Raw genomic sequence first — 21,205 nt, forward strand, 5'->3', positions numbered from 1 at the left:
AAAACTGGGGAAAAGGAGTATACTGCCAGAGAATGAAGATTTAAAAACAACAACAGCAACAACAACAAAAAACGTACATAATGAAAGCATACTGAATTAAAAATTGTATTAAAATTTATTTGTAGCTAAACCTGCCGAGTTTTTCTACAAAACTGAACTGTTCCGACACATTGGGAATTCTCAGCTCCTACTCTGCTTGCCAAAGACTGGCTTCACCTGGCCCAGCCACAGACAGCATTTCAGATACGAGCAAGACAGTAAGGTATACAGCCTTTCTCTTTTGTCTTATCTCATTTTGATGGGTATTTTGAATGGAATTTGCAAAACTTCACATCAGGAAAAAAGTCAGTGGGTGGGAATTAGAAAACTGAATGAGTACTTCTGCTATTGATGCGGTTTTAAGAGATCATTAAAACTTACCATGTCTTACTCAGCCATTTGCAAAATGAGAGGAATATTAACCTTGATTTACTGAAAAACTTCAAGCTATACACATGGTAATCACCATCCAAACATTTCGGTACACTCATGTGGTTACATTAATGTGGTTTAGAAGCCACAAGACTACTTTTATAGCAATCATAGTCAAGAAAAGAAAGTTCTGGCCCCTCAGATATTATTTGCAAACTAATCCTTTCTATGAGTCTTCTGCAACAGCAGATTGCACACAATATTGTTTAATTTCTATTTTAAGTAAATCATATTTTCCGTTTTCTGACATACTTAAATCAGTGAGTCCAATGTATGCTGGAATATACAATGATGTATTTCCATCAGAAGTGTCTACAGCTGAGCTGTTGAGCAGAAGCAAGACTTGCATTTCAGTATTCCAGTAAAGTTAACTGTACCTGTAGTTATGATAGAGATGAATGCCACAGCACTGAAAAAGACAACAAAAATCATTTCTATCCTCATCTGGAACCAACGCAGCGTTGACAGGTAGAGGAACCAGTTTGCTGTGTGTAGGTTCAGAGCTTTGTGAAATAAGGTTTCAAAGTACGGCTGCCGCCCAAAGGCTCTCAGCGTCCATAGTCCTTTTAAGCTTGTAACAAGATGTGTGAATATTGGACTCCGAGCTGTAAAGTGTTTAAATAAGAAACATCATAAACACTTGTAAGAAAATACCTTTGATGTAACAAAAATACACAGCCCTGTGCTTTAACTCTCAGCAGTGTAACTATTGTCATTGGTTTAATTTATATTAAGTAATCCTAGCACAGGATATACAACAACAGCATCTGTGGGAATGGGTTGAAGTTCCATTCACTGGCAAGCCAGGAAGACACTGAATGCGTCTTCTAATTCCTCATATTTGGCATGTTACTTGGGGAAACTCCTGGTCTGCTGTAAGATGTCACAAGGGAAAGAAGGCTCCTCCCCAGCCAAAATGAATTCCTACAGTTCTGCAAACTCCGTCACGTAAAGGTTGTGCCGTTTGTTGTTGTTTGCTTAGCGCAGCTAGAGTACTTTAGTGCCCTGGATTCCACTCTACTGACACGGTGGTAACTTTAAGCAGATTTTGCATGATCTGTTTAAAGTGGTGAGACAGTGCTGGATCTCTGTGAACATTAAACAAATTTAAATTTATATCTGAGGAGCTTCTGAGTTATGCATGAGTAAAAGTGAAGATGATCATCAGTGTTTAAGATTCACAAATAACTAACTGAGGATCTGCCAGTTTTCTGTAAAGCCAGACCACAGTCCTGATCTGCAAACCCACACTTCAGAATCATTTTTTCCATTTTATTGGGCACACGTTAGTCTCATAGTAGGGGGAGAGGAAGAAATTTAGTCAAATAACTTATTCAGAAATAAGAATTATATGCAGCCATAAAAGAAATATACAGACATTGAATTTTTTTCTTATAAAGAAAGAAACTCTTGGCGCACATAAAAAGCCTGACCACATTTTTTCACATTAAGTTTACTATCAAAAAACTGTATGTCAGGACTTTATTTGTTTTCAGCTGCAGTGGTGATAAAGCCCAGCTTTAAATAGGTCTTCTCCATCGCTCTTTGGCAGCAGAGCACTCGGTATTGGCTGGATCAGTAACAGCAGTGCTTTTAAGGAGATATGTGTTCTACTCGCAGAGACAATAGCATCTTACAAGAGAAAAGGCAAAGAAGAGGTGAAAGGGTGAATCACTTCTCAATTGATTTGTTGCAGATTTAGGAGTCTACCAATTTTGCTGCTCATACCTTCAGATTCCAGTTGTTTCAGCTGCTGAGAAGTGTGGATGAAGTATGCCCTTAACACAACAAAGGTTGCTATCACAGGCACTGATGCCAGGAAGATGTAGGGTTGTAATATTGAGACTACTGTTATAGCGCCAATCACAATCAGTATTAACTGTAGAATGAAAGAAAAATACTATTGATATAGTAAACTTGTCATTTGACAGACTAGAGATTGATGATGAATCTCCTTCCCATGGCAACTGTGTATTGTTTTGAGAACCACAAAATGCTAACCTAAGTACGACTTGCAGCTGAGAACAAGCCTCTGTGAAAAGATCAAGAATAACTGAGACCAGATCTATGACCTAGAGGAATGGCTGTCATCTTTTCTAATACACAGAAGAAATGTTTTCTGTAGTACAGCCAGTATTGCAAACTTCTAAATTATGAAGCCACACTCACACACAAAACAAAAAAAAAAAAAAAAACAAAAAAAAAACTATGCACTCACTCTCCAGTTAAAATTGTAAGAATGATAGTTGCTGTATCTGCAGCCACCTCCCAGGCCTACTGAAGCTGTCCCTGTCTTTCCTAGGCTAGGTGTGCTAGATTGTCAGAAACTGAGACCCAGTCTCCTGCAGATTCTGGGACAATCATTTTTTCTGAGGATTAGAAAAAATGGGAAATAGTACATCAGCACCTGTTCCAGGGACTGTAACCTACATATGAAACTAGTGATTATAGTCATTCTGATCAGAAGACAGGAGATAAGTCGTAAGAGAACTTGTGGTATTACTTAGAAGGGAAAACAAACAAACAAACATGTTTTAAGGAGACATAAGACTCAAACAGAAAAAAAAAAATCATTCCAGAGTTAATCTATTTAACCCACCAGAAAGTACTACCATTCTCCTAAGACCTCATCCTCAGTAGCTCTAAATCAGGTAAATTAGCTAAATCAGGTCTTGGTCTTTACTCTGGAAACATCTTAAGCACTAGGGCTGTTTCTGTCTTATACCTGAATTGGTGAAAAACAGATACATCCATGTATGCAGAATAGCAAAAGTCTGCTTTATATAAGAGTGTTACCTTTCACACTAAACAACTACTTCAATCTGCAAGCTTATCATCTGAAAACAACTGCAAATGGACAATTTTGACAAAGATGAATATCACATTGAAACATCACTGTAACTGACCAGCTCACAGAACCACAGCATGGCTGAGATTGGCAGGGACCTCTGGAGCCTACTTGCTTCAACCCCTGCTCAAGCAGATACACAGAGGTTGAGCTTTCAGGACTGGAATGGAGGCCAGACCAGGAGACATGTTCCAGTGCTTCCTCTGTGTCATCATTTTGGAAGTCACAGCTGGTGGTAGAGACAGCAACTCAGCCAGCATCCAGAGTGGCAACGACTGCAGCAGCCAAACTGGTTAACCAATGGTGGTTTATTAATTTAGGGGAAACACAGTCAAGACCATAGCTATAAATGCCCAGTGAGTTCACTATGATTTTCTGAGTGAGTCTCAAAACTTATTTTATATATATTATATATATATGAAATATATATATTATATGAGATATATATATATATATTTAAACCCTAGGGAATACCAATGTGTGCTAACAGCATCTCATATGAAGGATTTCCAAAAAATTATGACCCCCTTGTAAGAAGACCCCTCCTGTCTTCTACCTGCACTGGTAGAAGACAGATAGATGTTTAAGCTGGTTGCAATGCTACTGCAGTCATTAGCTGGCTATAACTCATACTCAAAATGTATGGAAGCAGGCCAGATGGCTGTCAGAGAAAACATCACATCACACATGCTCTCTCTTGCAATTGGTGTAAAATTAGTAGGTTTTCTTCCTTTTTGCATAGCTGGGTGTATCTCAGTGACTGAAGAGAAATCCTGGGGCCTCATTTATCCTGGATGAAGAACCATCATCCGTAAAAGGAGGATATGTCTAATGCCCACAAAAGTCCTAAGAAAAAAATGTATCATGACATCCACTGCTGCAACAAAGAAGGAAGCAGTGTCCTTAAATATGAGAGTCATGTGAGTCATCTCATTCTCATAGAAGAGGGAATGAGAACCAGCTCTAAAATTTTGTGCCAAATTCTTGGGAAAAGCTCAGAATTCATTTGCATATCCCAATGACAAACTTAGGCAACCATAAACTGAAGGCTAGCGGACAGCAACTTTCCATCTCCATCAGACTTGGATTTGGGCATCCCAATAGACTTAGAAGTCTTTTTTTTCCTGTAGATCTCTGCACCTGGGAAGGAATAACCACAAGCCACAGTACAGGTCGGAGACCGACTTTTCACAGAAGGTTCTGTGGGTCCTGCTGACCATGAGCCAGCAATGCATCCCTGCAGCAAAGAAGGCCACATTGCCTGAAAGTCAAGGAAAGTGATCTCCCCCTTCTCTTCAGCACTGGTGAGACAGTAACTGGAGTGGGCTCTCCAGTATGAGACATACAGACATACTGTATTGAGTCCAGTGAAAGATCATGAAGGTGATAGAGGACTGGAATATCTCACATATGAGGACAGACTGAGAGACTTGGGATTGTTTAACTTCAAGTAGAGAAAGCTCAGAGGGATTTTAGCAGTTTGTATAAATACGTAATGGTATTTAATCTCTATTTATAAAAAATATTTTTATAATTTATGTATATTTAAATGTCATCAGGTATTTGGAGTGGAGTAGAGAAGACAGAGATGGACTTTTCTCAGTGTCACCCACTGAAAAGACAAGAGGCAATGGGCACAAGTCAAAATTTACAAAATTCCACTTAAACATAAAAACTTTTTTACTATGGGATGGTCAAACACTGGAACAAGTCACTCTGAGAAGCCGTGGAGTCTTCACCCATGTGGATATCCAAAATCCAGTATGGCTGCAGTTGACCCTGCTTTGAGCAGAAGGATTGGAGAGGTCCCAGGCCCTAGGTCCATAGGTCCCCTCCAACATCAACCATCCTGTGACTGTGATAATCAGCATATAAAGAGAAAGTCGTACATGTAACTTCTCTGTATCTTTCAGATTAATCTGACATTGTTTATTGCAGCGTCCCTGGAAGTCAGAAGCTGCCAAACAAGTCTGAATCTACAGAGGTCTAACAGAAATGTTTTATAGGGGATGACTAGTAAAAAGTGTTCAAGACAGTGGGTAGGTTCAATGATCTTCTCCAGAAGAGTGGGGGAAGACAGAGTGGCTTATGGTGCATGTCCAAGAACCTCTGCAGTTGAGACTTAGGAGACTGAGGTATACCTATGAGACCTTAGACTATAGGTTAGCTTCTGAAAGGCATCAGAACAGAAAAGCCAAATCTAGGGACTTTCCTTATCATTGAAACCTGACAAACTAGTCAGCTTCTTGTACATGGTTTGACACAGAGACAGACTAACAAAAATTGGTTTGGAATATCTCCTCCATGGCAGATCCAAAACATCAGAAACAAAAAAGCCACAGCAGAAAAGACAGCAGTGAATCCTGATTGCACTGAAGATGACATCAACAACTCAGAGAAGTTCTCAGTGTCCATGTATACTGATTCAGCAAAGCTTCATGACTTCAGGTGGGCACAAAGTAGTGCTGTAGTTTTCTTGAACCTCTTAAGGTAGAGCTGCACTGTCCTCTCTAAAGTCACAAGGCAAATTTATCAATTACTGACGAAGATATAGGGAAAGGGACTTGGTTTTGAACAGATCATCATGTTGGTAAGGACTGCAAATCAGAGCAAACTCACAGATGGAGTCAAGCAGACTGTGCAGCACAGTGTTTGTGACAAATAAACCTGACTTGCATATTTCCTACATAAATGTAGAGAAGAACAGAAGTGCCATGGATAATTTTCATTTTATTTTTAAAATGTTCCAGGAGCTAGCTCTATTTGAGGAAAAGCTGGTGTTGTAGCATTAGTGCTACTGAGGGGTTCTGGGATCCATATAGGGCCACAGAGTCTCAGAATAGGCAGGATTAGGAGCAAACAAAGGCAGCCTCCTTGAAAAACACTGGAATTTCTCTCTGTATTTCATCAGTGTTCTCTTCAGAGTGAATGATTTGGAAGGTCATTCAAAACTCATCAAGATCCTACAATGCATGGAGTTTCCCATGAATTATGCTGGAAACAAGTGTTTCCATCAAAAAAAAAGAGACAAAGTCTGAAAGTCTGCAGTTCTACAACTCTTAAGACATAAAATTCTTCCAAAGAATTCCTCCTCCTGAAGCTCTCTTTCATCACACACATCTAGCTCATGCCTTGCAGACTTGGCTTAAATCACAGAGACAAAGGAAGAAGGAAAAAGGGAAAAAAAAAAAAGGAAAATAGTGAAAAAGGGAAAAAAAAGAAAATGGTAAAAAAGGAAAAACAATTAAAGAAAAAAAGGAAATAAAAGAGGAAAAAAGAGAAAAGAGAAAAGAACAATAAAACAAAGAAGGGAAAAGGAAAATCAGAACTGCCCAACTGAGAGTTGAAAACATATTATCATGGGTGAAACTTCCAAATAAAGCAGGCCAAGAAGAGTTTCAACAGAAGATAAGAGAACAGAAAAAATGAAAATACATTCAAACAAGACAACAGGTAAATTAATTTTGATGCTACCTAACTGGGAACAGAAGAGACTAAGAGGATAATATCATGAAAATGACTGGATGCAATCAAAGGAATTGCATTAAAAATATTAATCTTGAATAAAGATAACTGAAAGAAACCAAGGAATGCCTTTTGGAGCTGAATGTGGAAAGCAGCAGGAGTACTTGTAGTGAAGAGAACTGCAAGGCAAAAATGTTTCTGAACCTGAGTACTTACAAGTGGTTTGCACAAACAGTGGAGGTAGACAATGGGCAAGAACTCAAAAAAAGAAGCAATGAAGTTGACTAACAAGGTAAGCAGCTATGTAAACAGAAGTACAGACTGAAAGAGAGTGATGGGATTTGATTCTGGTCATTAGTTCTTATTAATATGATTAAATGATATATCACATCGTTATTAAAATAATAATTAATATTTCTTTTCCATGATTTACAACTGAAACTTTACAGTGCTATAAGAGCAAAATCTAGAACTTTTGTTCTACAAACCTGAATGAGGTCAAATACTGTAAGTGGAAGTAAATCATCCAGTATCGCCGTATCTTTTGAGAATCTGTTAAGTATACCACCTATGCATTAAGAAAAAAAAATAAAAATAAAAGTAAAAAATAAATAACACATTTTTAACACTCCTTAAAAATCCTACATTTATTACCTTAATCAAAAAAAAAAGAAAGTGTTATTGTTGTTTTCTGAATAAAAAATACTAAGGGTAAATACAAGATTTATATTCTAGTACAAACAATTTCATTACAGATTAATAGAGCTACATCATGGATGAATTTGGTTTCATAACGTCTGTTTCAATTCTTCAAACATCAGAAAAACTCCAGAAAAAAATGTAATAAGAACAAAGAAACAAAATTAAACAGGACAGAAACAGACACAAGGCATAAGGTCTGTACCTCCTATGCAGCAGACTTTGCTGAGGCACAGATAATCTGCATATCAGCATTTGTATGAATTTGTACACCATTATCTTAGTTTCTGAGCAGAATTATTGTGTTAATCACCAAATAACAACAGAATTAAGAATATAATGGGAAAATGAAGAAGAAACCCTGTGTTACATTGCCATTTACCAATGCTCCCTTTAATCTAGTATGCACCAGTAAGTGCATACTAGTATGGGAAAGGAATTTCACGTACAGCAGCAGACAGAACTTGTTGCACCAGTTATATAATGAACTCTGTATCAACTCCAGAGACAAATTTGAATATGAATACCATTATTCACACTAACTGATGTTTTATGACATTTTAGTAGGACTACTCACGAAATACAGCACTATTTATCATCCACTTCTGACTCCTTGTCACTCACCACATAGCTGACTATATCTTTTCTATCACAGTTTTAAACAAAGGCTATTCATTAGAACCTCTTCTGGTTTTATTGTCTAAGAGTTTTAACAGTGCACTTTCTCTTTATACTCCAACTTAGAAGGTGATATTTCAGAATGAGAACTGACAACTGAAATATGCCATACTTAAAGTGCAACCAAAGCTCATTATAAGATTCACAAATTACTTTATGTAGCAAACTTTTACCATTCAGCTTGACTGACAATATAAATGGAAAGCAACAGTATCCTTTAACAGAATAAAAACTGTTTAATTAAAATAAAACCCATACATGAGTCAATCAGTTCCCATCCTAGTTACCTGCTTTCAAAGAGTTGAATGCTGACATAGGTGCATGGAGAACTGCATGCACCATCTTCTGATGAAGAGTTTTAGACACTGTTATAAGTGTATGCACAAGGGGCAAGCCTCTGATGACTCCCATGGCCAGAAAGCTGTCTGCAACTCCCGCATAAATATAAATCATGTAGTATCTGCTAGTGTTGGTGATGATCACAGGGGGATTGTCACTGGTAGTGTTTTCTGGTTGTGTTGTATTTACTTTTTCAGCTGTGCTGTGTGATGGAAATAAGAAATAAATGTATTGCCAGAAATTGCAAGTTTCTTTCTTTTATTTTCTCTAATAAACGGCAATGTTTTTAAACATTTGTTTAAAAAGTTTTTTAATTATTTTAATGATTAGCTATATGCTTTTCCCATAATTTTTAATAATATCATGTATATATAAAATATAAATCCTGATCTACCTCAAGTGCCAACAAGGCAAAGTTACTGTGTGTGTGTTCAGGTGCCAAGGCAATATTTGCCATATTCTTCTCCTCAGACATCTTTGGTGATGCTGGTGCATTTGTAATACTTTCTAAAACTAGTTGTTGTTGTGCAATTAAGTGTTTTTACAAAGATAAAAATTAAGCCATAGGTCTGTAACTATGAATCCTCCAATAGTTTTCTCCAAACCACTGTGAAAATATACTGACTCTAAATCTATTTATTGCCCGTTTAATCATTCACAGAACTTCTGTTAACCAGAAAAAAAATAGCTTAAGTGCTGATAAAGGTGAATTATTATGAAATAATAAAAATCAAATACCTTAGTGACTTACTCTAAGGGGACATCAGCAAAAATTCCCCCTCAAATCAGACCTCAATCACCATATGCTTCCTATGCTCAAACATACAGACTTAGTGCTGGAGGACTAAAATATGGATCAAAATCATTAATCCAGGAAAAGCCATACTGTTGCTCAACATGTTTTAACCTTCATCTGCTTGACCCTGCAACTTTTGGGAATTTTCATAATTGAGCAGAAGAAATTATATGAATAGGGTCTCGTAGAAACAGTTCACTTCAAATATTCCTAAGCAAATATCCCATATTGCACCAGTGAAAGACAGTGATGAGCCACAACGTGTTCAGGAATGTCAAGTCCACACATCTCTAGAGTGAGCTGACTCAGGAATTGTTTTGTGTGCATCACCACATATCTAGTAATAAGGCACAAACCATTTAATTGTTAGCACTTAATGAAGTACCAGCTTAAGATAATGTCTACATAAGGTATTTTGATCACCCATTTAAGAACCACTTTATTAAATATAAGCTAGTGCCTATCCACATGGACCTCTGGCAGAATTTATTATTTACAGTGAAAAGCAATGTAAAGGAGTCCCCATTCCCTCATTAAACAATCATAACTACTCACGTTTGAAAATACAATAACATAACAAGAGAAGCAACCACCTGTAATGAGAGAAAACAGTCAATTTTTTGTCTTGTCACATTATGTTCTCCTCACTTATCTTTTTTCACTAACATTACAATTGTTTGTAGAGAGAGGATTAGAAACGGCTGGAAATCAAACTTCCCTGAAGCAAAAACCTTGTCAGATCTGCTCCTCCCTCCACAGAAACCATTTAGCGCATCCCATCAGCAAGGTACATTTAGACTTGTATGACAATCTGGCTCTAATATTCCCTTATTGTTTTTTACCATACTATTACCAAAGGCTTGCTAATGCATTCCTAATGACAAGGAACATTCAGTGTAAACTTTAACATATTTTAAGTTTTTAAGACTAATGTTTCTTGATAGCCCCAAAAGAGCACGTCTCTTTCCCAATATATTCAAAAGCAGCTATTCAAATACGAACATCAAACCTTTAGCATTTCTGCTCTTGTATTGCTGTTCTTGCCAGCTGATACCTAAGTCTGATAAATCTATTTGTCTGATCTTGTTTGATTGCTAGTTTTACATAATTCTACACATAAACTGTTTTAGTGATTTTTTTTGTTTGTTTGTTGGTCGGGTGGTTGGTTGTGTTTGTTGTTGTTGTTGTTTTTTAATGTGAAATTCAACTTTTTTTATTGTGAGATGCTTCAGTGCCCAACAGAAGTTTCTTTTATAACACATTTTCTTGTCTGTCCACCAAGCCAGTGGAAATCTTCATCTAGGCCACCACATATCAGTCTGGCTCTTTTTCTCCCTATGATTTCTTTTCTAGGAGTCTAAATGTAGTTTCCAGGATCCTCTTACCATATATTTTATGGTACTGGTACAGGAATGTGTTATGATAATACCTCAGCACATAATTAACATCTTCAGCTTGGGAACTATTAACTTTTGCAGGTCTTATAGTAAATAACTAAAGAGTAAGACCATGATAGCCTGAATTTAAACATTGCTTTTACTTAAGCAATAGTCACGCTGTGGAGTTTAACTTAGATGGATACATTTTTTGTCATCAGATTTGTTCTTCAATGAGAAGGTGAGGCTTTTAAATTATTTTAAAAGGTTTTAGTCTAGTTTCAAAGCAAAAATCTGTAATTGATATTGGAAATGTGCACCAAATATAGAACATAAACCTGATGTACCTTAAAGTTAAAATTTCCTTTACCCCTGCAACTCACATTTAGCTTTGCTGATGTAGCTTTATACTGCCATTTTCCACTACCATGAAAATAAAGCTGATGTGATAAGAACAGCTATACATTAAAATGCTCAATCTTGCATTTGGAGATGGTTTAAAAATTTGGAATCTTAAACTAGACTCAAGCTCCAGGCTCTATTTCTGGTCCAGAAGAATAATATAGTCATCCAGAACACAACTTTCGTGTAAAGTCAGAATATCATGTTCTCCAGTTATGATGATAGTAGAAGTTTGAATGCCAACTGAGAATTGTTAAAAACCCTGCACTGACACAATCAGCCAGAAACTAGTCCTATGTTCCTAGTGGATTCTTCTTCCAATCTATGTTGAAATATGTCAAGAGAATATGGTATTATATTTTATAAATTGGCCTATGAATGCAATCCCATTAATCTCACAGTCTTTTCTCTTAAACTTGTACCATCCCTCAGGAAAACAAACAAACAACAAAAAACTTAATTTAGGATATTAATCATAAAATAGGACACTATAAAATTATGTAGATATGTTAAAAGTCTTTCTTAAATTGAGACAACACAAAAAGCAGGAAACTTCCATTACATGGAAAATAGCCTTGCACGATCAGGCATATGATCAGGCAGAAGTTCTTCAACATGTGTCCTGACAGTGCTTTCCACTGTACTTGGAAAAAGTCTTCTCTGCACACTGCAGGAACATCTCATCCATCTTTAAATGCCATCACAGGCATTCTCACTCCCCACCCTTCTTTCACTAGGAGAAAAGCTAATAACTCATTTTGGAAAGCAATTCTCCAGGATTTATGTATGCGTTCTTTGACAGTTTTCTAGTACTTATTGTTATTAACCTCCCAGGGATCTGCAAAGATATCTTTTAATGGAAAATGGAAGATTATTCACATGTGGACAAGAGACCTGCTCAGGACAACAAGTCTTATTTATGGTACCACTCAGCAAGTTATTTCAATTGATGGGTCTTCTGTTACCATGTACTAATCACTATCTCTGGTGAGCAATGCTCAACTAAACAGCAGAAAAATGATATCCAAAAACATCATTTTAACAGCAGTTGCCACAAAGTAATGCATACATGAGCAAATTGATTTATCCCTTTATATTTCTATTGCAAACAACATAATTTGAACAAACATCGTAGTAAAATGACAGCAGGAAATTTTCTTACCTCAAGTACGAAGATAGCCACACACAAAATTAGTACAAAAACCAAGCTTTTGTGGGTGGTAATGTATCTGAAATAAGTATTCCATGTGGTAACAGTACCCATACTTTCAGCATCATCACTAAAGCATTCCTGGCAAAGAATTGATAAGATTGTATTTAGAATTATAATAGTATCCACATATGAGAAATACTGACACATGAATGCCATCATTCTTACTGCTAACTCACGACTGCTGTCATTCCCTCTGCTGACTGACTCCAAATAATTGAGCTGTAGCATTCAGGCTACAGGCATAGAGAGTTGAGATTACTTAGCCTAGAGAAGAGAAGACTCCAGGGATATCTTATGGTGGCCTTCCAGTACCTAGAGGGGGCCCTACAGGCAAGATGGGGAAGGACTCTTTATCAGTGAGTGCAGTGACAGTAGAACAGGGATAGTACAAGAGGGTGGGTTTAGGTTAGATATAAGGAAGAAATTCTTTACTGTGAAGGTGCTGAGGCACTGGAACACTTGCCCAGAGAAGCTGTGGATGCCCCATCCCTGGAGGTGTTCAAGGCCAGGTTGGATGGGGCTTTGGGCAACCTGGTCAGGTGGGAGGGGATTGGAACTGGGTGGTCTTTAAGGTCCCTTCCAACATAAACCATTCTGTTTGAACCACCTATGATTCAAATTGGATGATAATGGCTAGAGAGGAAGGTACTGACTGATTGAATCATCTTTGCTATAACAACACAGTTTGCAGATAATTTGAAATTTTCAGACAGCACTGAAAGATACAACCAAGATTTGTCCAGCATTTCTAGAAGTCAAGTAATAGTTAATCAATAGCTATTTTCTTTCAATGTATTTTGAAACATAGATTATTAATGTGCTGTTAGAATACATTCATAAATAATTTCAGGTACTTCATTCTGTGGAGACTGATAAAGCAAAAGAAAAGATGGGCAGTGCTTCAGCAAATTATGAATTTACAAGTTTTTTCTAGACTCTTTTCCACACAGGAAACTACTTTAGAAAAGTTTCCTATCCTGTGAAAATCAACTGTTGTTTTTTTAAAATAAATTGGGGGGCAGTGGGGGGAATTTTAGAAAGGAAAGTAGTTTATCATGTAAAATTGATAACTATAAGAAAAATGAATATTCATCCAGTTACTGTTGTAAAATGCAAGATTAATTGCGTATTTTCCAGAATATTCATTCTGCTCTAAGGAACCTGCTTTGGCAGGGGGGTTGGACCCGATGGTCTTTCGAGGTCCCTTCCAACCCCTACAATTCTGTGATTCTGTGATTCATAAAAACAGAGTAAAAAACAGTTTACTCCTCTATTCATTACCCGTATCAGAACATGAGCTAAGCAGTCTGACAAACTTGTCAAATTTGATCAAATTCTAGTTTTAAAAACTAGGCTAATACTTCAAACATATATTTTTTTCATGGCTTTTGACATTTAAAATGTCAATTGTACATAAATGTTTTAAAATAACATTCTTCCATTTTACAGTTTCAAATTGTAGTGTAAATGATCCAAAGGTGAGATTTAAGTCTATGAGAATCAAATATTCTTTACTTAAAGCCTCTACAGACAGTATTCAAGAACTATTAAAAAAAAAAAAAAGACAAAATAAAATTTTGAGGATTTCAAGTATTTCAATATGGTATTTGAGTTAAAAAAAAAAAAAAAAAAAAAAAAAAACAGATACTCCTAAAAGGTATTCCACAGAGAAATACTGCATTGGGAGTCATACAGTCAGGCAAAAAAAGATATGAGGATTCTATTGCACAAAATCATCACTATATAAAAAAAAAAAAAAAAAGATAAATGTAAATCAACACACACCTTCAAATCCTCTTCATTAATTTCATCAGTTATGTCCAAGATGCTGTCTCGAGACAAGCGCCTGGTGTACATGTCTATCTCAGAAGACAGGTTTGTCTGAGGCACCATGGACATTTTCCGAAATGTTGTACTCCCCTTTTTAGAAAAGTGTGGTCCCTGGTTCACAGAGGATCCTGTCATCAGGTTTAACACAGATTGCCTCCTCCGAGCTTGCAGCATATGGTCGGTGTTTAACATGTTAGTCCGAGGCAGACCTAGGTCTCCCTGTTCCAAGTCAGGTACCAGTGAGATCCTCCTTTCTAGTGGGTCGTTGTGGCCATCTTCCATCCCGTTGACCTGTGTCCCATTCTTCTGCATTATCGAGAACTTCCTGCCTGCATTAAGTGGGTTAATAATTATGGAGTTCTTCCTTTTGTCATTAAAATCTGATGTTTGTTTAAAAGATTGCTTTTTTACTTCATTTCGTGGTCCCATGCCTTCTCCTTCAATGGAAAATCGTCGGAGAGTCTCAGTTATAATTGAATTTCTTCTCTCTGCACTGAATTGATCAAAAGAATCAAATCCCATCAGCTCTGAGCTGAAGTCTGGCCGTTGACCCTGAAGTTCAGAAAAAGTTCCATAGAAATAGCAGCTTCCCTCATGTAAGATCAATATTTTGTCAGCAGTCTTCAAATGTTCCAGTTTTGAAGTAACTAAGATCCTAGTTTTATTTGCCATCAATTTGCACACACAGCTGTTAAAAAAAAAAAAAAGTGTTAAAAAATTATATTTTTCTCTTCATGATTAGACATTGCTTTTATCCCTTCCATTTTCAATCCATCCCTCCCTCCCAGTGTGAATGGTCTTGGGTGCTTCCTCAAATTACAGAGGAGGTGGTAAGAGTGAGATGTGTGAAGGGTGAGCACTTTGATGCAGAAGCCAAAAAAAAGGGGAAAAAGCAGAGTTCAACATGAAAATGAAATATATTTTTTTTTCATCTTAGGGTAACTTAGATCTATTAGCTCAGTTTCAAAACTTCAAATTTTTGTTGGCAGAAAACTTTATGGATAGCAGTACATGTCCTTACTGTTTTGAACTACACCAACAGGACAAGCCAGAAGGACAACTTGCTGTCATCCACTTGGTCAGTGGACACTTTCAGGTGACCAGTCTTTCAGCAACAGAAAAAAAATTAGACAAAATACAGATTTTTGTAAAAATGTATACTGAGATAAGTATTTTAAAAAGAAAGATTTTCTGGTACACAGGCACATCAGACATAAAGCTACATGCTCTGGAATTAATAAAATATAGCAGGTTCAATACGTAGTGACTGAGCAATAGTGTTTGCACCTGGCCCAGGCCTGTTATGTCCAGTACACTGTCTTAACGTTTTTTTGTACACAAAATACTCACCCACAAGAATTCTTGAACATAACATCCCCAAAAGCTATCATTTTGATCACGTCAGGATTTTTGTATTGTTATTAAATTCTGTACCAATTAGAAGCAGATTTCTGTTCTTGGTTTTACATCGTGCCACTTGATGGAATTCTTAAGTACAGTTTTCAAAATATACAGTACCTTTCAAATATTTCTTTTTCTGTAAAAATGTCTAAATATCCAAAAGGAGAATCCATGAGATACAAATCAGCATCTTTGTACACTGCTCTGAACAGAGAAAATGGAAATGAAATTAAATTTCACAAATCCTATACATTTACATAAATATAATTCAAAATGAGTGCCTTTACAACTTTGCCTCAAAAAGATTTTTCTATAGTATCAATATGGATTCAGAGTTCAGCATTTAATGTGCTTATAAGACACTTTTCAATAAAGCATTTCCTTGCTTCAGACTACATTACATGCTAAATTTTTTGTTAATTTCTGTGCAAAGGAAGCAATATAGCTATTTTTTTACATAGGCTATTCTATAGAGCTGTTTAACACCTGAATCTGACAGTCTCTCTAGGTGTACAATGAACATTTAAATAGTTATTTAGTATCTACTCTAATGTCTTCTGATGCCTGAGTGAACATTACACATATATAAATAAATGCTTGAAGGGACTTAGGTGCTGGGACTTAGTTTTAAAAGTACTTTGAAAAAACTGCTGAGCCAAGTGTATTAGCAAACCACAACCTTGCAAGCATTATCTTAAATGGGACAGTACAATATTTTGAGTTCAGGACATGAAAAATTATTTGTAGATTTAGTCCCTTAAGTCGCATGTGCCTGGACATGGGTCAGTGAGATCTCAACCTATGGTTAAGAAGTTTTTTTATAGATCAATTTCAACAGCAGTTCAAAAAAGGCCCCTTGCCTTCCTCCGTCAGCACGAAAATAGTGTTGTGATATGAATCAGGGTATAATTAGTAAAGAAAATTTGGACAACTGCATTTCAGTACTTTTTAAAGTACCTTCCAAATAAGTTTTAAAAACATTATGTTAAACAATGTGAAAATATGTAACCACCAGGAGAAACAGCCCTCAATAACAGTAATTATATTAATAAACCAAGCAACTTTATCAAAAAATCCTCTGTTGCGCTTGATTTCAGTAACCATACATTATGATGAAGTGGCTGCACAACAACAAAGTTTGTACTGTTCTTGGCACTTTCATCAGTAAAAGTTTGCAGTTTGTTTCCTGGAATAATGGTAGCACTGATTATGGCTATAATTTGTATGGTGGACTTATTAGCCACATATGACTGACTTTAGGGTCCTGGGCCAGGGAGATAACTCAAACCTAGTGCATGCACTGTGTTTTTTCATGGGCCTTTCTTTCTCCCTGTTGCAGCTGCAGGCACCGACAGTGCTTCACTAGAATTCTGCACTCAGGCAAGCTGCATCTGCTTCTCATGACGGGTGGTTGATGGCACTTCTAGATGAGATTCTGATTTAATACGACTTTGTATAGAGTACACCAGACACATTGATGCAGGCAGTCCAAGCAAATAATGTCCAGTTTATCTCCAGTGCAGATGGGTACAACCCAGGTCTGTAATCCTAAATTTTCTCCTCTAGCTTTCATAGGCCTTCATCTGCAACCCACATACCTGCACACCTTGATGTATGGTGAGTTTAGACTAGAGCACAAACAAAATTCAAAGCAGATACAACTACTGCTTCTGATACATTTAATTGTTCATAAAATAATTATTAAATAGCTGACAATACACAATATCAATTGTATAACACTCCAGTAAATGAGCTGTGATCATCTGAAAAACAACAGACAGGATTACTCATAGAATCTGGGATAGAGTTCATGTAAATTTTGGATGAAAATCTGAATTGATTTTGATTGATTGTTGTTGTTGTTCTTGTTTTGGTGTTCCCTGGAATCTTTGCCCGCTCCTCCCCCTTCTCTCTTGTCTTACCACATAAAACAGAAACGGCCATATCCCTTTTCCCCTCTCACAAAACCACTATTAAGATTCACACTGAGAGCCTCCCTATTTTAATGAATTCATTTTAACCTTACACAGGCACGCACATCTTTCACGGGATGCCAGCATGGATCACCATAACTGATTTTACCTCTAGCAAGCATTTCTGAGCATGGGAACCAGCCCAACTTGCATTTGGCACAGAAATAAATGGGACCATTTACAAATTAGAGCTATCATTAGTGGATTTTTGACAACAGCTAAGTGAACCAGTAGAAACACAGCTAATTTGTAAGAAAAACACCTATGCTGTTCTTCTATATATCTTCAAAATTATTTACTAGCTTTGAAAAGCCCAACAGACAAGGCTAGACAGTTACTCATAGGTACCAACTAATGATTGTCTTCCACTTCTTTTTCCAAAAAAAAAAAAAAAAGTCCCAAACTAGTAGCAACACATTTTGAAATGTGGCATTGTTTACTTTTTTGTTAACTATGGACAGAGAACATGTCATTAATTGATATAGAGACTGCATTGTATAAGTGACATAGCAGGGAAAGTTCCTGGAATGCTACTTGATTTATACATTTGCATGACAAGTGTTTCTTTGGTACTTAGAAAGCTACACTTGACATTCTGAATCTCCCAACAGTGTCTTTCATCAGAAAGGAAAGATTCATCTTCAGCTAAGCCATAGCATGTGTCTAACAGCAAACTTTTAAAATTCAATGAATAAAAATAGATGTATCATAAAAAAAATTGCAGAGTAAAACTCAGATTTCTGGTAGTAAAATGAAGTTCCTGATACACTTGGGGCATATTTATATAGTAGAACTTAATCCACATGTTTTTAAGTGCTTAGTCCTAACATTTCTCCCATATATGAAACATTGAACATATGAAACATTCAAATAGATAACATAATACTCACCTTGCTAGTGAGATTCGTGCTCGCTGGCCTCCACTCAGAGTGATTCCACCTTCCCCCAGCACTGTATAATCTTTATCTGGGAACTTCGAAATATCCTGTTAACAATTTTTATTTATTTTTTTAACAATCAGACACGTATTTTCCATATTCAAGAGACGTAAACTACAAACTGAATGGAGGCATAGTATACAGTACTGAACAGACAGCTTAGAAAGAAGTATTATAAGAAAAATAAATACACAGGATTATTTCTTTATTTCTTTCACCTGTTCATGTAATCAGAAATGGTGATTAAACAAAACATATCATTCTACCTCAAAGAGCAATCTCAAGGCACAAGATCTCAAGAACAAATATTTGTCATAATTGCTAAATCTCTATAAAAGTAAAGAATGCACCTTCATACAATATCAATGGTAACCATTAGATTTTCCTCTCAAATAACAATGATAAATGCACTTGCTATTAAAAGTAGGGAAAGCAAGAAGCAAAGTCTAGATGTGAATTAATCTAACCTCATAGAAATTTATAGTTCAGACACTTTCATTAAAAAAGGCTCGCACAAAATTCCCAGACGGGTATGCCAGGAATGCTCAAGGTTTGCAAACAGTTTAGGAGCCAAGTTCTACATTTTAGGCTGTAAGTTACTTATAATTTATGATTATGCTAGGAGTGAATCTTTTGTCAGTGATGAAAACGGGGAATACCATTTCACCCTTATGTGAGGCAGAAAAGGAAGCCAGCAGAGTTCTTTATGCCTCACTGATGGAGGTGGCCAGGAGGTTTTTTGAGTATAAGTAGTTAGCACAGATCCATGCAAACCACAATAACTCATGGAATTGCCCCAAAGCCAGGGAAGCTGACCCAGGATACCAGAGGGGATGGCACATACAAAGGGCACAGGCACAGCAGAGATGGCCTCCTGCTGCTGCTGGAGGAAGCTGTGCCTTGCCCAGCTAGAAAAGTTTTTCTTCTCTAGTTTAAAGTCAGAACTGTGACTCAGGCAAAGCAGGGTTTGCTACCTTTCCTTGAGTAAGAAGGAAATGTTAGAAAACATGCATGAAGCTTTTTTATAAGCATTACTATGTATGAAATCAGAAAGCTGGTGCCTGCCGCTTGACGGAAGAAACAAGCTTATGTTGTTCTGGAGGTTATCAAAATCTTTGCCCAGTCAGAGAACTAAATTGACTTTTTCTACTAAAACAGTGGTGGAGATGATGTGTAATAAAAGAGAAAAATATAGAAGAAAAAAATAATTTCCCCATGGCAGAGTCAGAAAATCTGTCATCTTGTCTGCAACGAGCTAGCCCAGGACTCCCGTTTTCGGCAGTGGTATCTGCATAAGAATAATCCGTTCCAGCTCTGCACATGCAATTCGCATCATTCCCAGTGTGTACAGAGAAGTGCTGGGACACCAAGACTCGGTCTCGGATGCCAGGCTCCCCAGACACCCAGGGCAATGAGATCTAAGCTGAGCTGCTCTCTGGGAGTTAACGTTTCATATGAAGTCAGATATAATACAATTCTGATCACCTCTACTCAGATTTGGACTGCTGATCATTCTCTTTGGGGCATTGCAGGCCCCTGTGGTTTTCCAGAGCAAATAAATAAATAAAAATCTTGCCAGATAAATGTTTCCTTCTTCCTCCCCTGTAAATTGCCCTGACCTCAGGAACAGAGTGAACAATGCTGCTCAGCCCTGGATCAGTGACAGATTAAAGTCCAGCAGCTCAAAGACTAGAAATTGACTGCCTGATCCGCCAGGAAATGGGAGATTCTCCCAGTTCTCTTATTTGATAATAGCATTTACTTCCTGGCTCAGAGGAGTCTGACCTTAAAATCAAGAGGCTCTTATGTATGGAAAAGCTATTGCAGGTGATTTTCAAATGATTCTAATGTTAACTAGTTACTTCCCTCTTGTAAAAGGAGAGCCACACAACAAATCCTTGTTACTAATGTGACAGCTAAGGTATTCGCAGACAGAAGGATGCAAAGAATCGTGGCAATATGTTTAAAGCAAGATTATCTGAACATGAAAAAATCATCATCATGAAACATTTAGAGAGAACATATGAAATTCTGGCATAAAGGTTTTAAGGCATTTATTTGAGAAAATGTGCTCAGATCCCTTCTGGTTTCACTATCTATATAGGAATCGTTATGCATCTCTACATTTGACATTTACTCAATGTCTTCACCTGGATGTTAGGATTTCAGTGGTTACATGTCTAGACATCTAAGCTGATTTCAACAGTTTCCCATTTCTACTAGTACTACAGCCTGCAAATGTGTTGGTGTTGTTGCTGGTTCCTGATTCTACTGTTTCTTCAAAATATAAAATAAAAAAATACAAAATAATTAAAAAAAAGGGGGGGGGGGGGGGGGGAGTACTGAACCCAGTATACATCCCCCTGCAAACAAGGTAAAATCCTAGTCCTACTGAAATTAATTTCAGAACTCCCATTGTTTAATATGGTGGTTGAATTTTGTCAGATATATTTCTTTGCAGGTGTGTCAACATGGAATTTTAATCAAACTTTTAATGAGTTCCCCTTCTGTTCTCTTCTACCCTTCACCTCAGGATAATATATGGCATGGAACAGACAAAGAACTTTTCAGGCTGTAATTATAATAATTAAAAAATGTTTAGCAATTTCTTTCAATGGAGTAAACAGAGTGAAGAATTCCAATAGACGCACAATGCTATTTGTTGGAACATGTGTTACCTATTGTAAAAAAGTACATAGGGCTTGTCCAAATACATCCTTGCTGTCATTTCATGCAGGAAGTGAAATCAAGCCAGGGACAAATCTAATGTAATGAT

General features: G+C 36.9%; 1 protein-coding gene across 1 annotated transcript in view; it reads right to left on the bottom strand.

Moving 5' to 3' along the window:
• Positions 1–21,205, bottom strand: part of CFTR (CF transmembrane conductance regulator) — an 86,028-nt gene that overhangs the window by 25,513 nt on the left and 39,310 nt on the right. Inside the window, exons 12-20 of the mRNA XM_083800058.1 lie at positions 18,382–18,476; positions 15,636–15,722; positions 14,073–14,805; positions 12,237–12,365; positions 9,852–9,889; positions 8,449–8,702; positions 7,273–7,352; positions 2,200–2,350; positions 849–1,076 (exon numbers count right to left, since the gene is read on the bottom strand). Of these exons, the coding sequence (XP_083656184.1) occupies positions 849–1,076; positions 2,200–2,350; positions 7,273–7,352; positions 8,449–8,702; positions 9,852–9,889; positions 12,237–12,365; positions 14,073–14,805; positions 15,636–15,722; positions 18,382–18,476 (1,795 nt within the window). The remainder of the gene's footprint in view (positions 1–848; positions 1,077–2,199; positions 2,351–7,272; positions 7,353–8,448; positions 8,703–9,851; positions 9,890–12,236; positions 12,366–14,072; positions 14,806–15,635; positions 15,723–18,381; positions 18,477–21,205) is intronic.

This window comes from Anser anser (genome assembly GCF_964211835.1).
Source record: "Anser anser genome assembly, chromosome: 1".
Lineage (NCBI taxonomy): Eukaryota > Metazoa > Chordata > Aves > Anseriformes > Anatidae > Anser > Anser anser.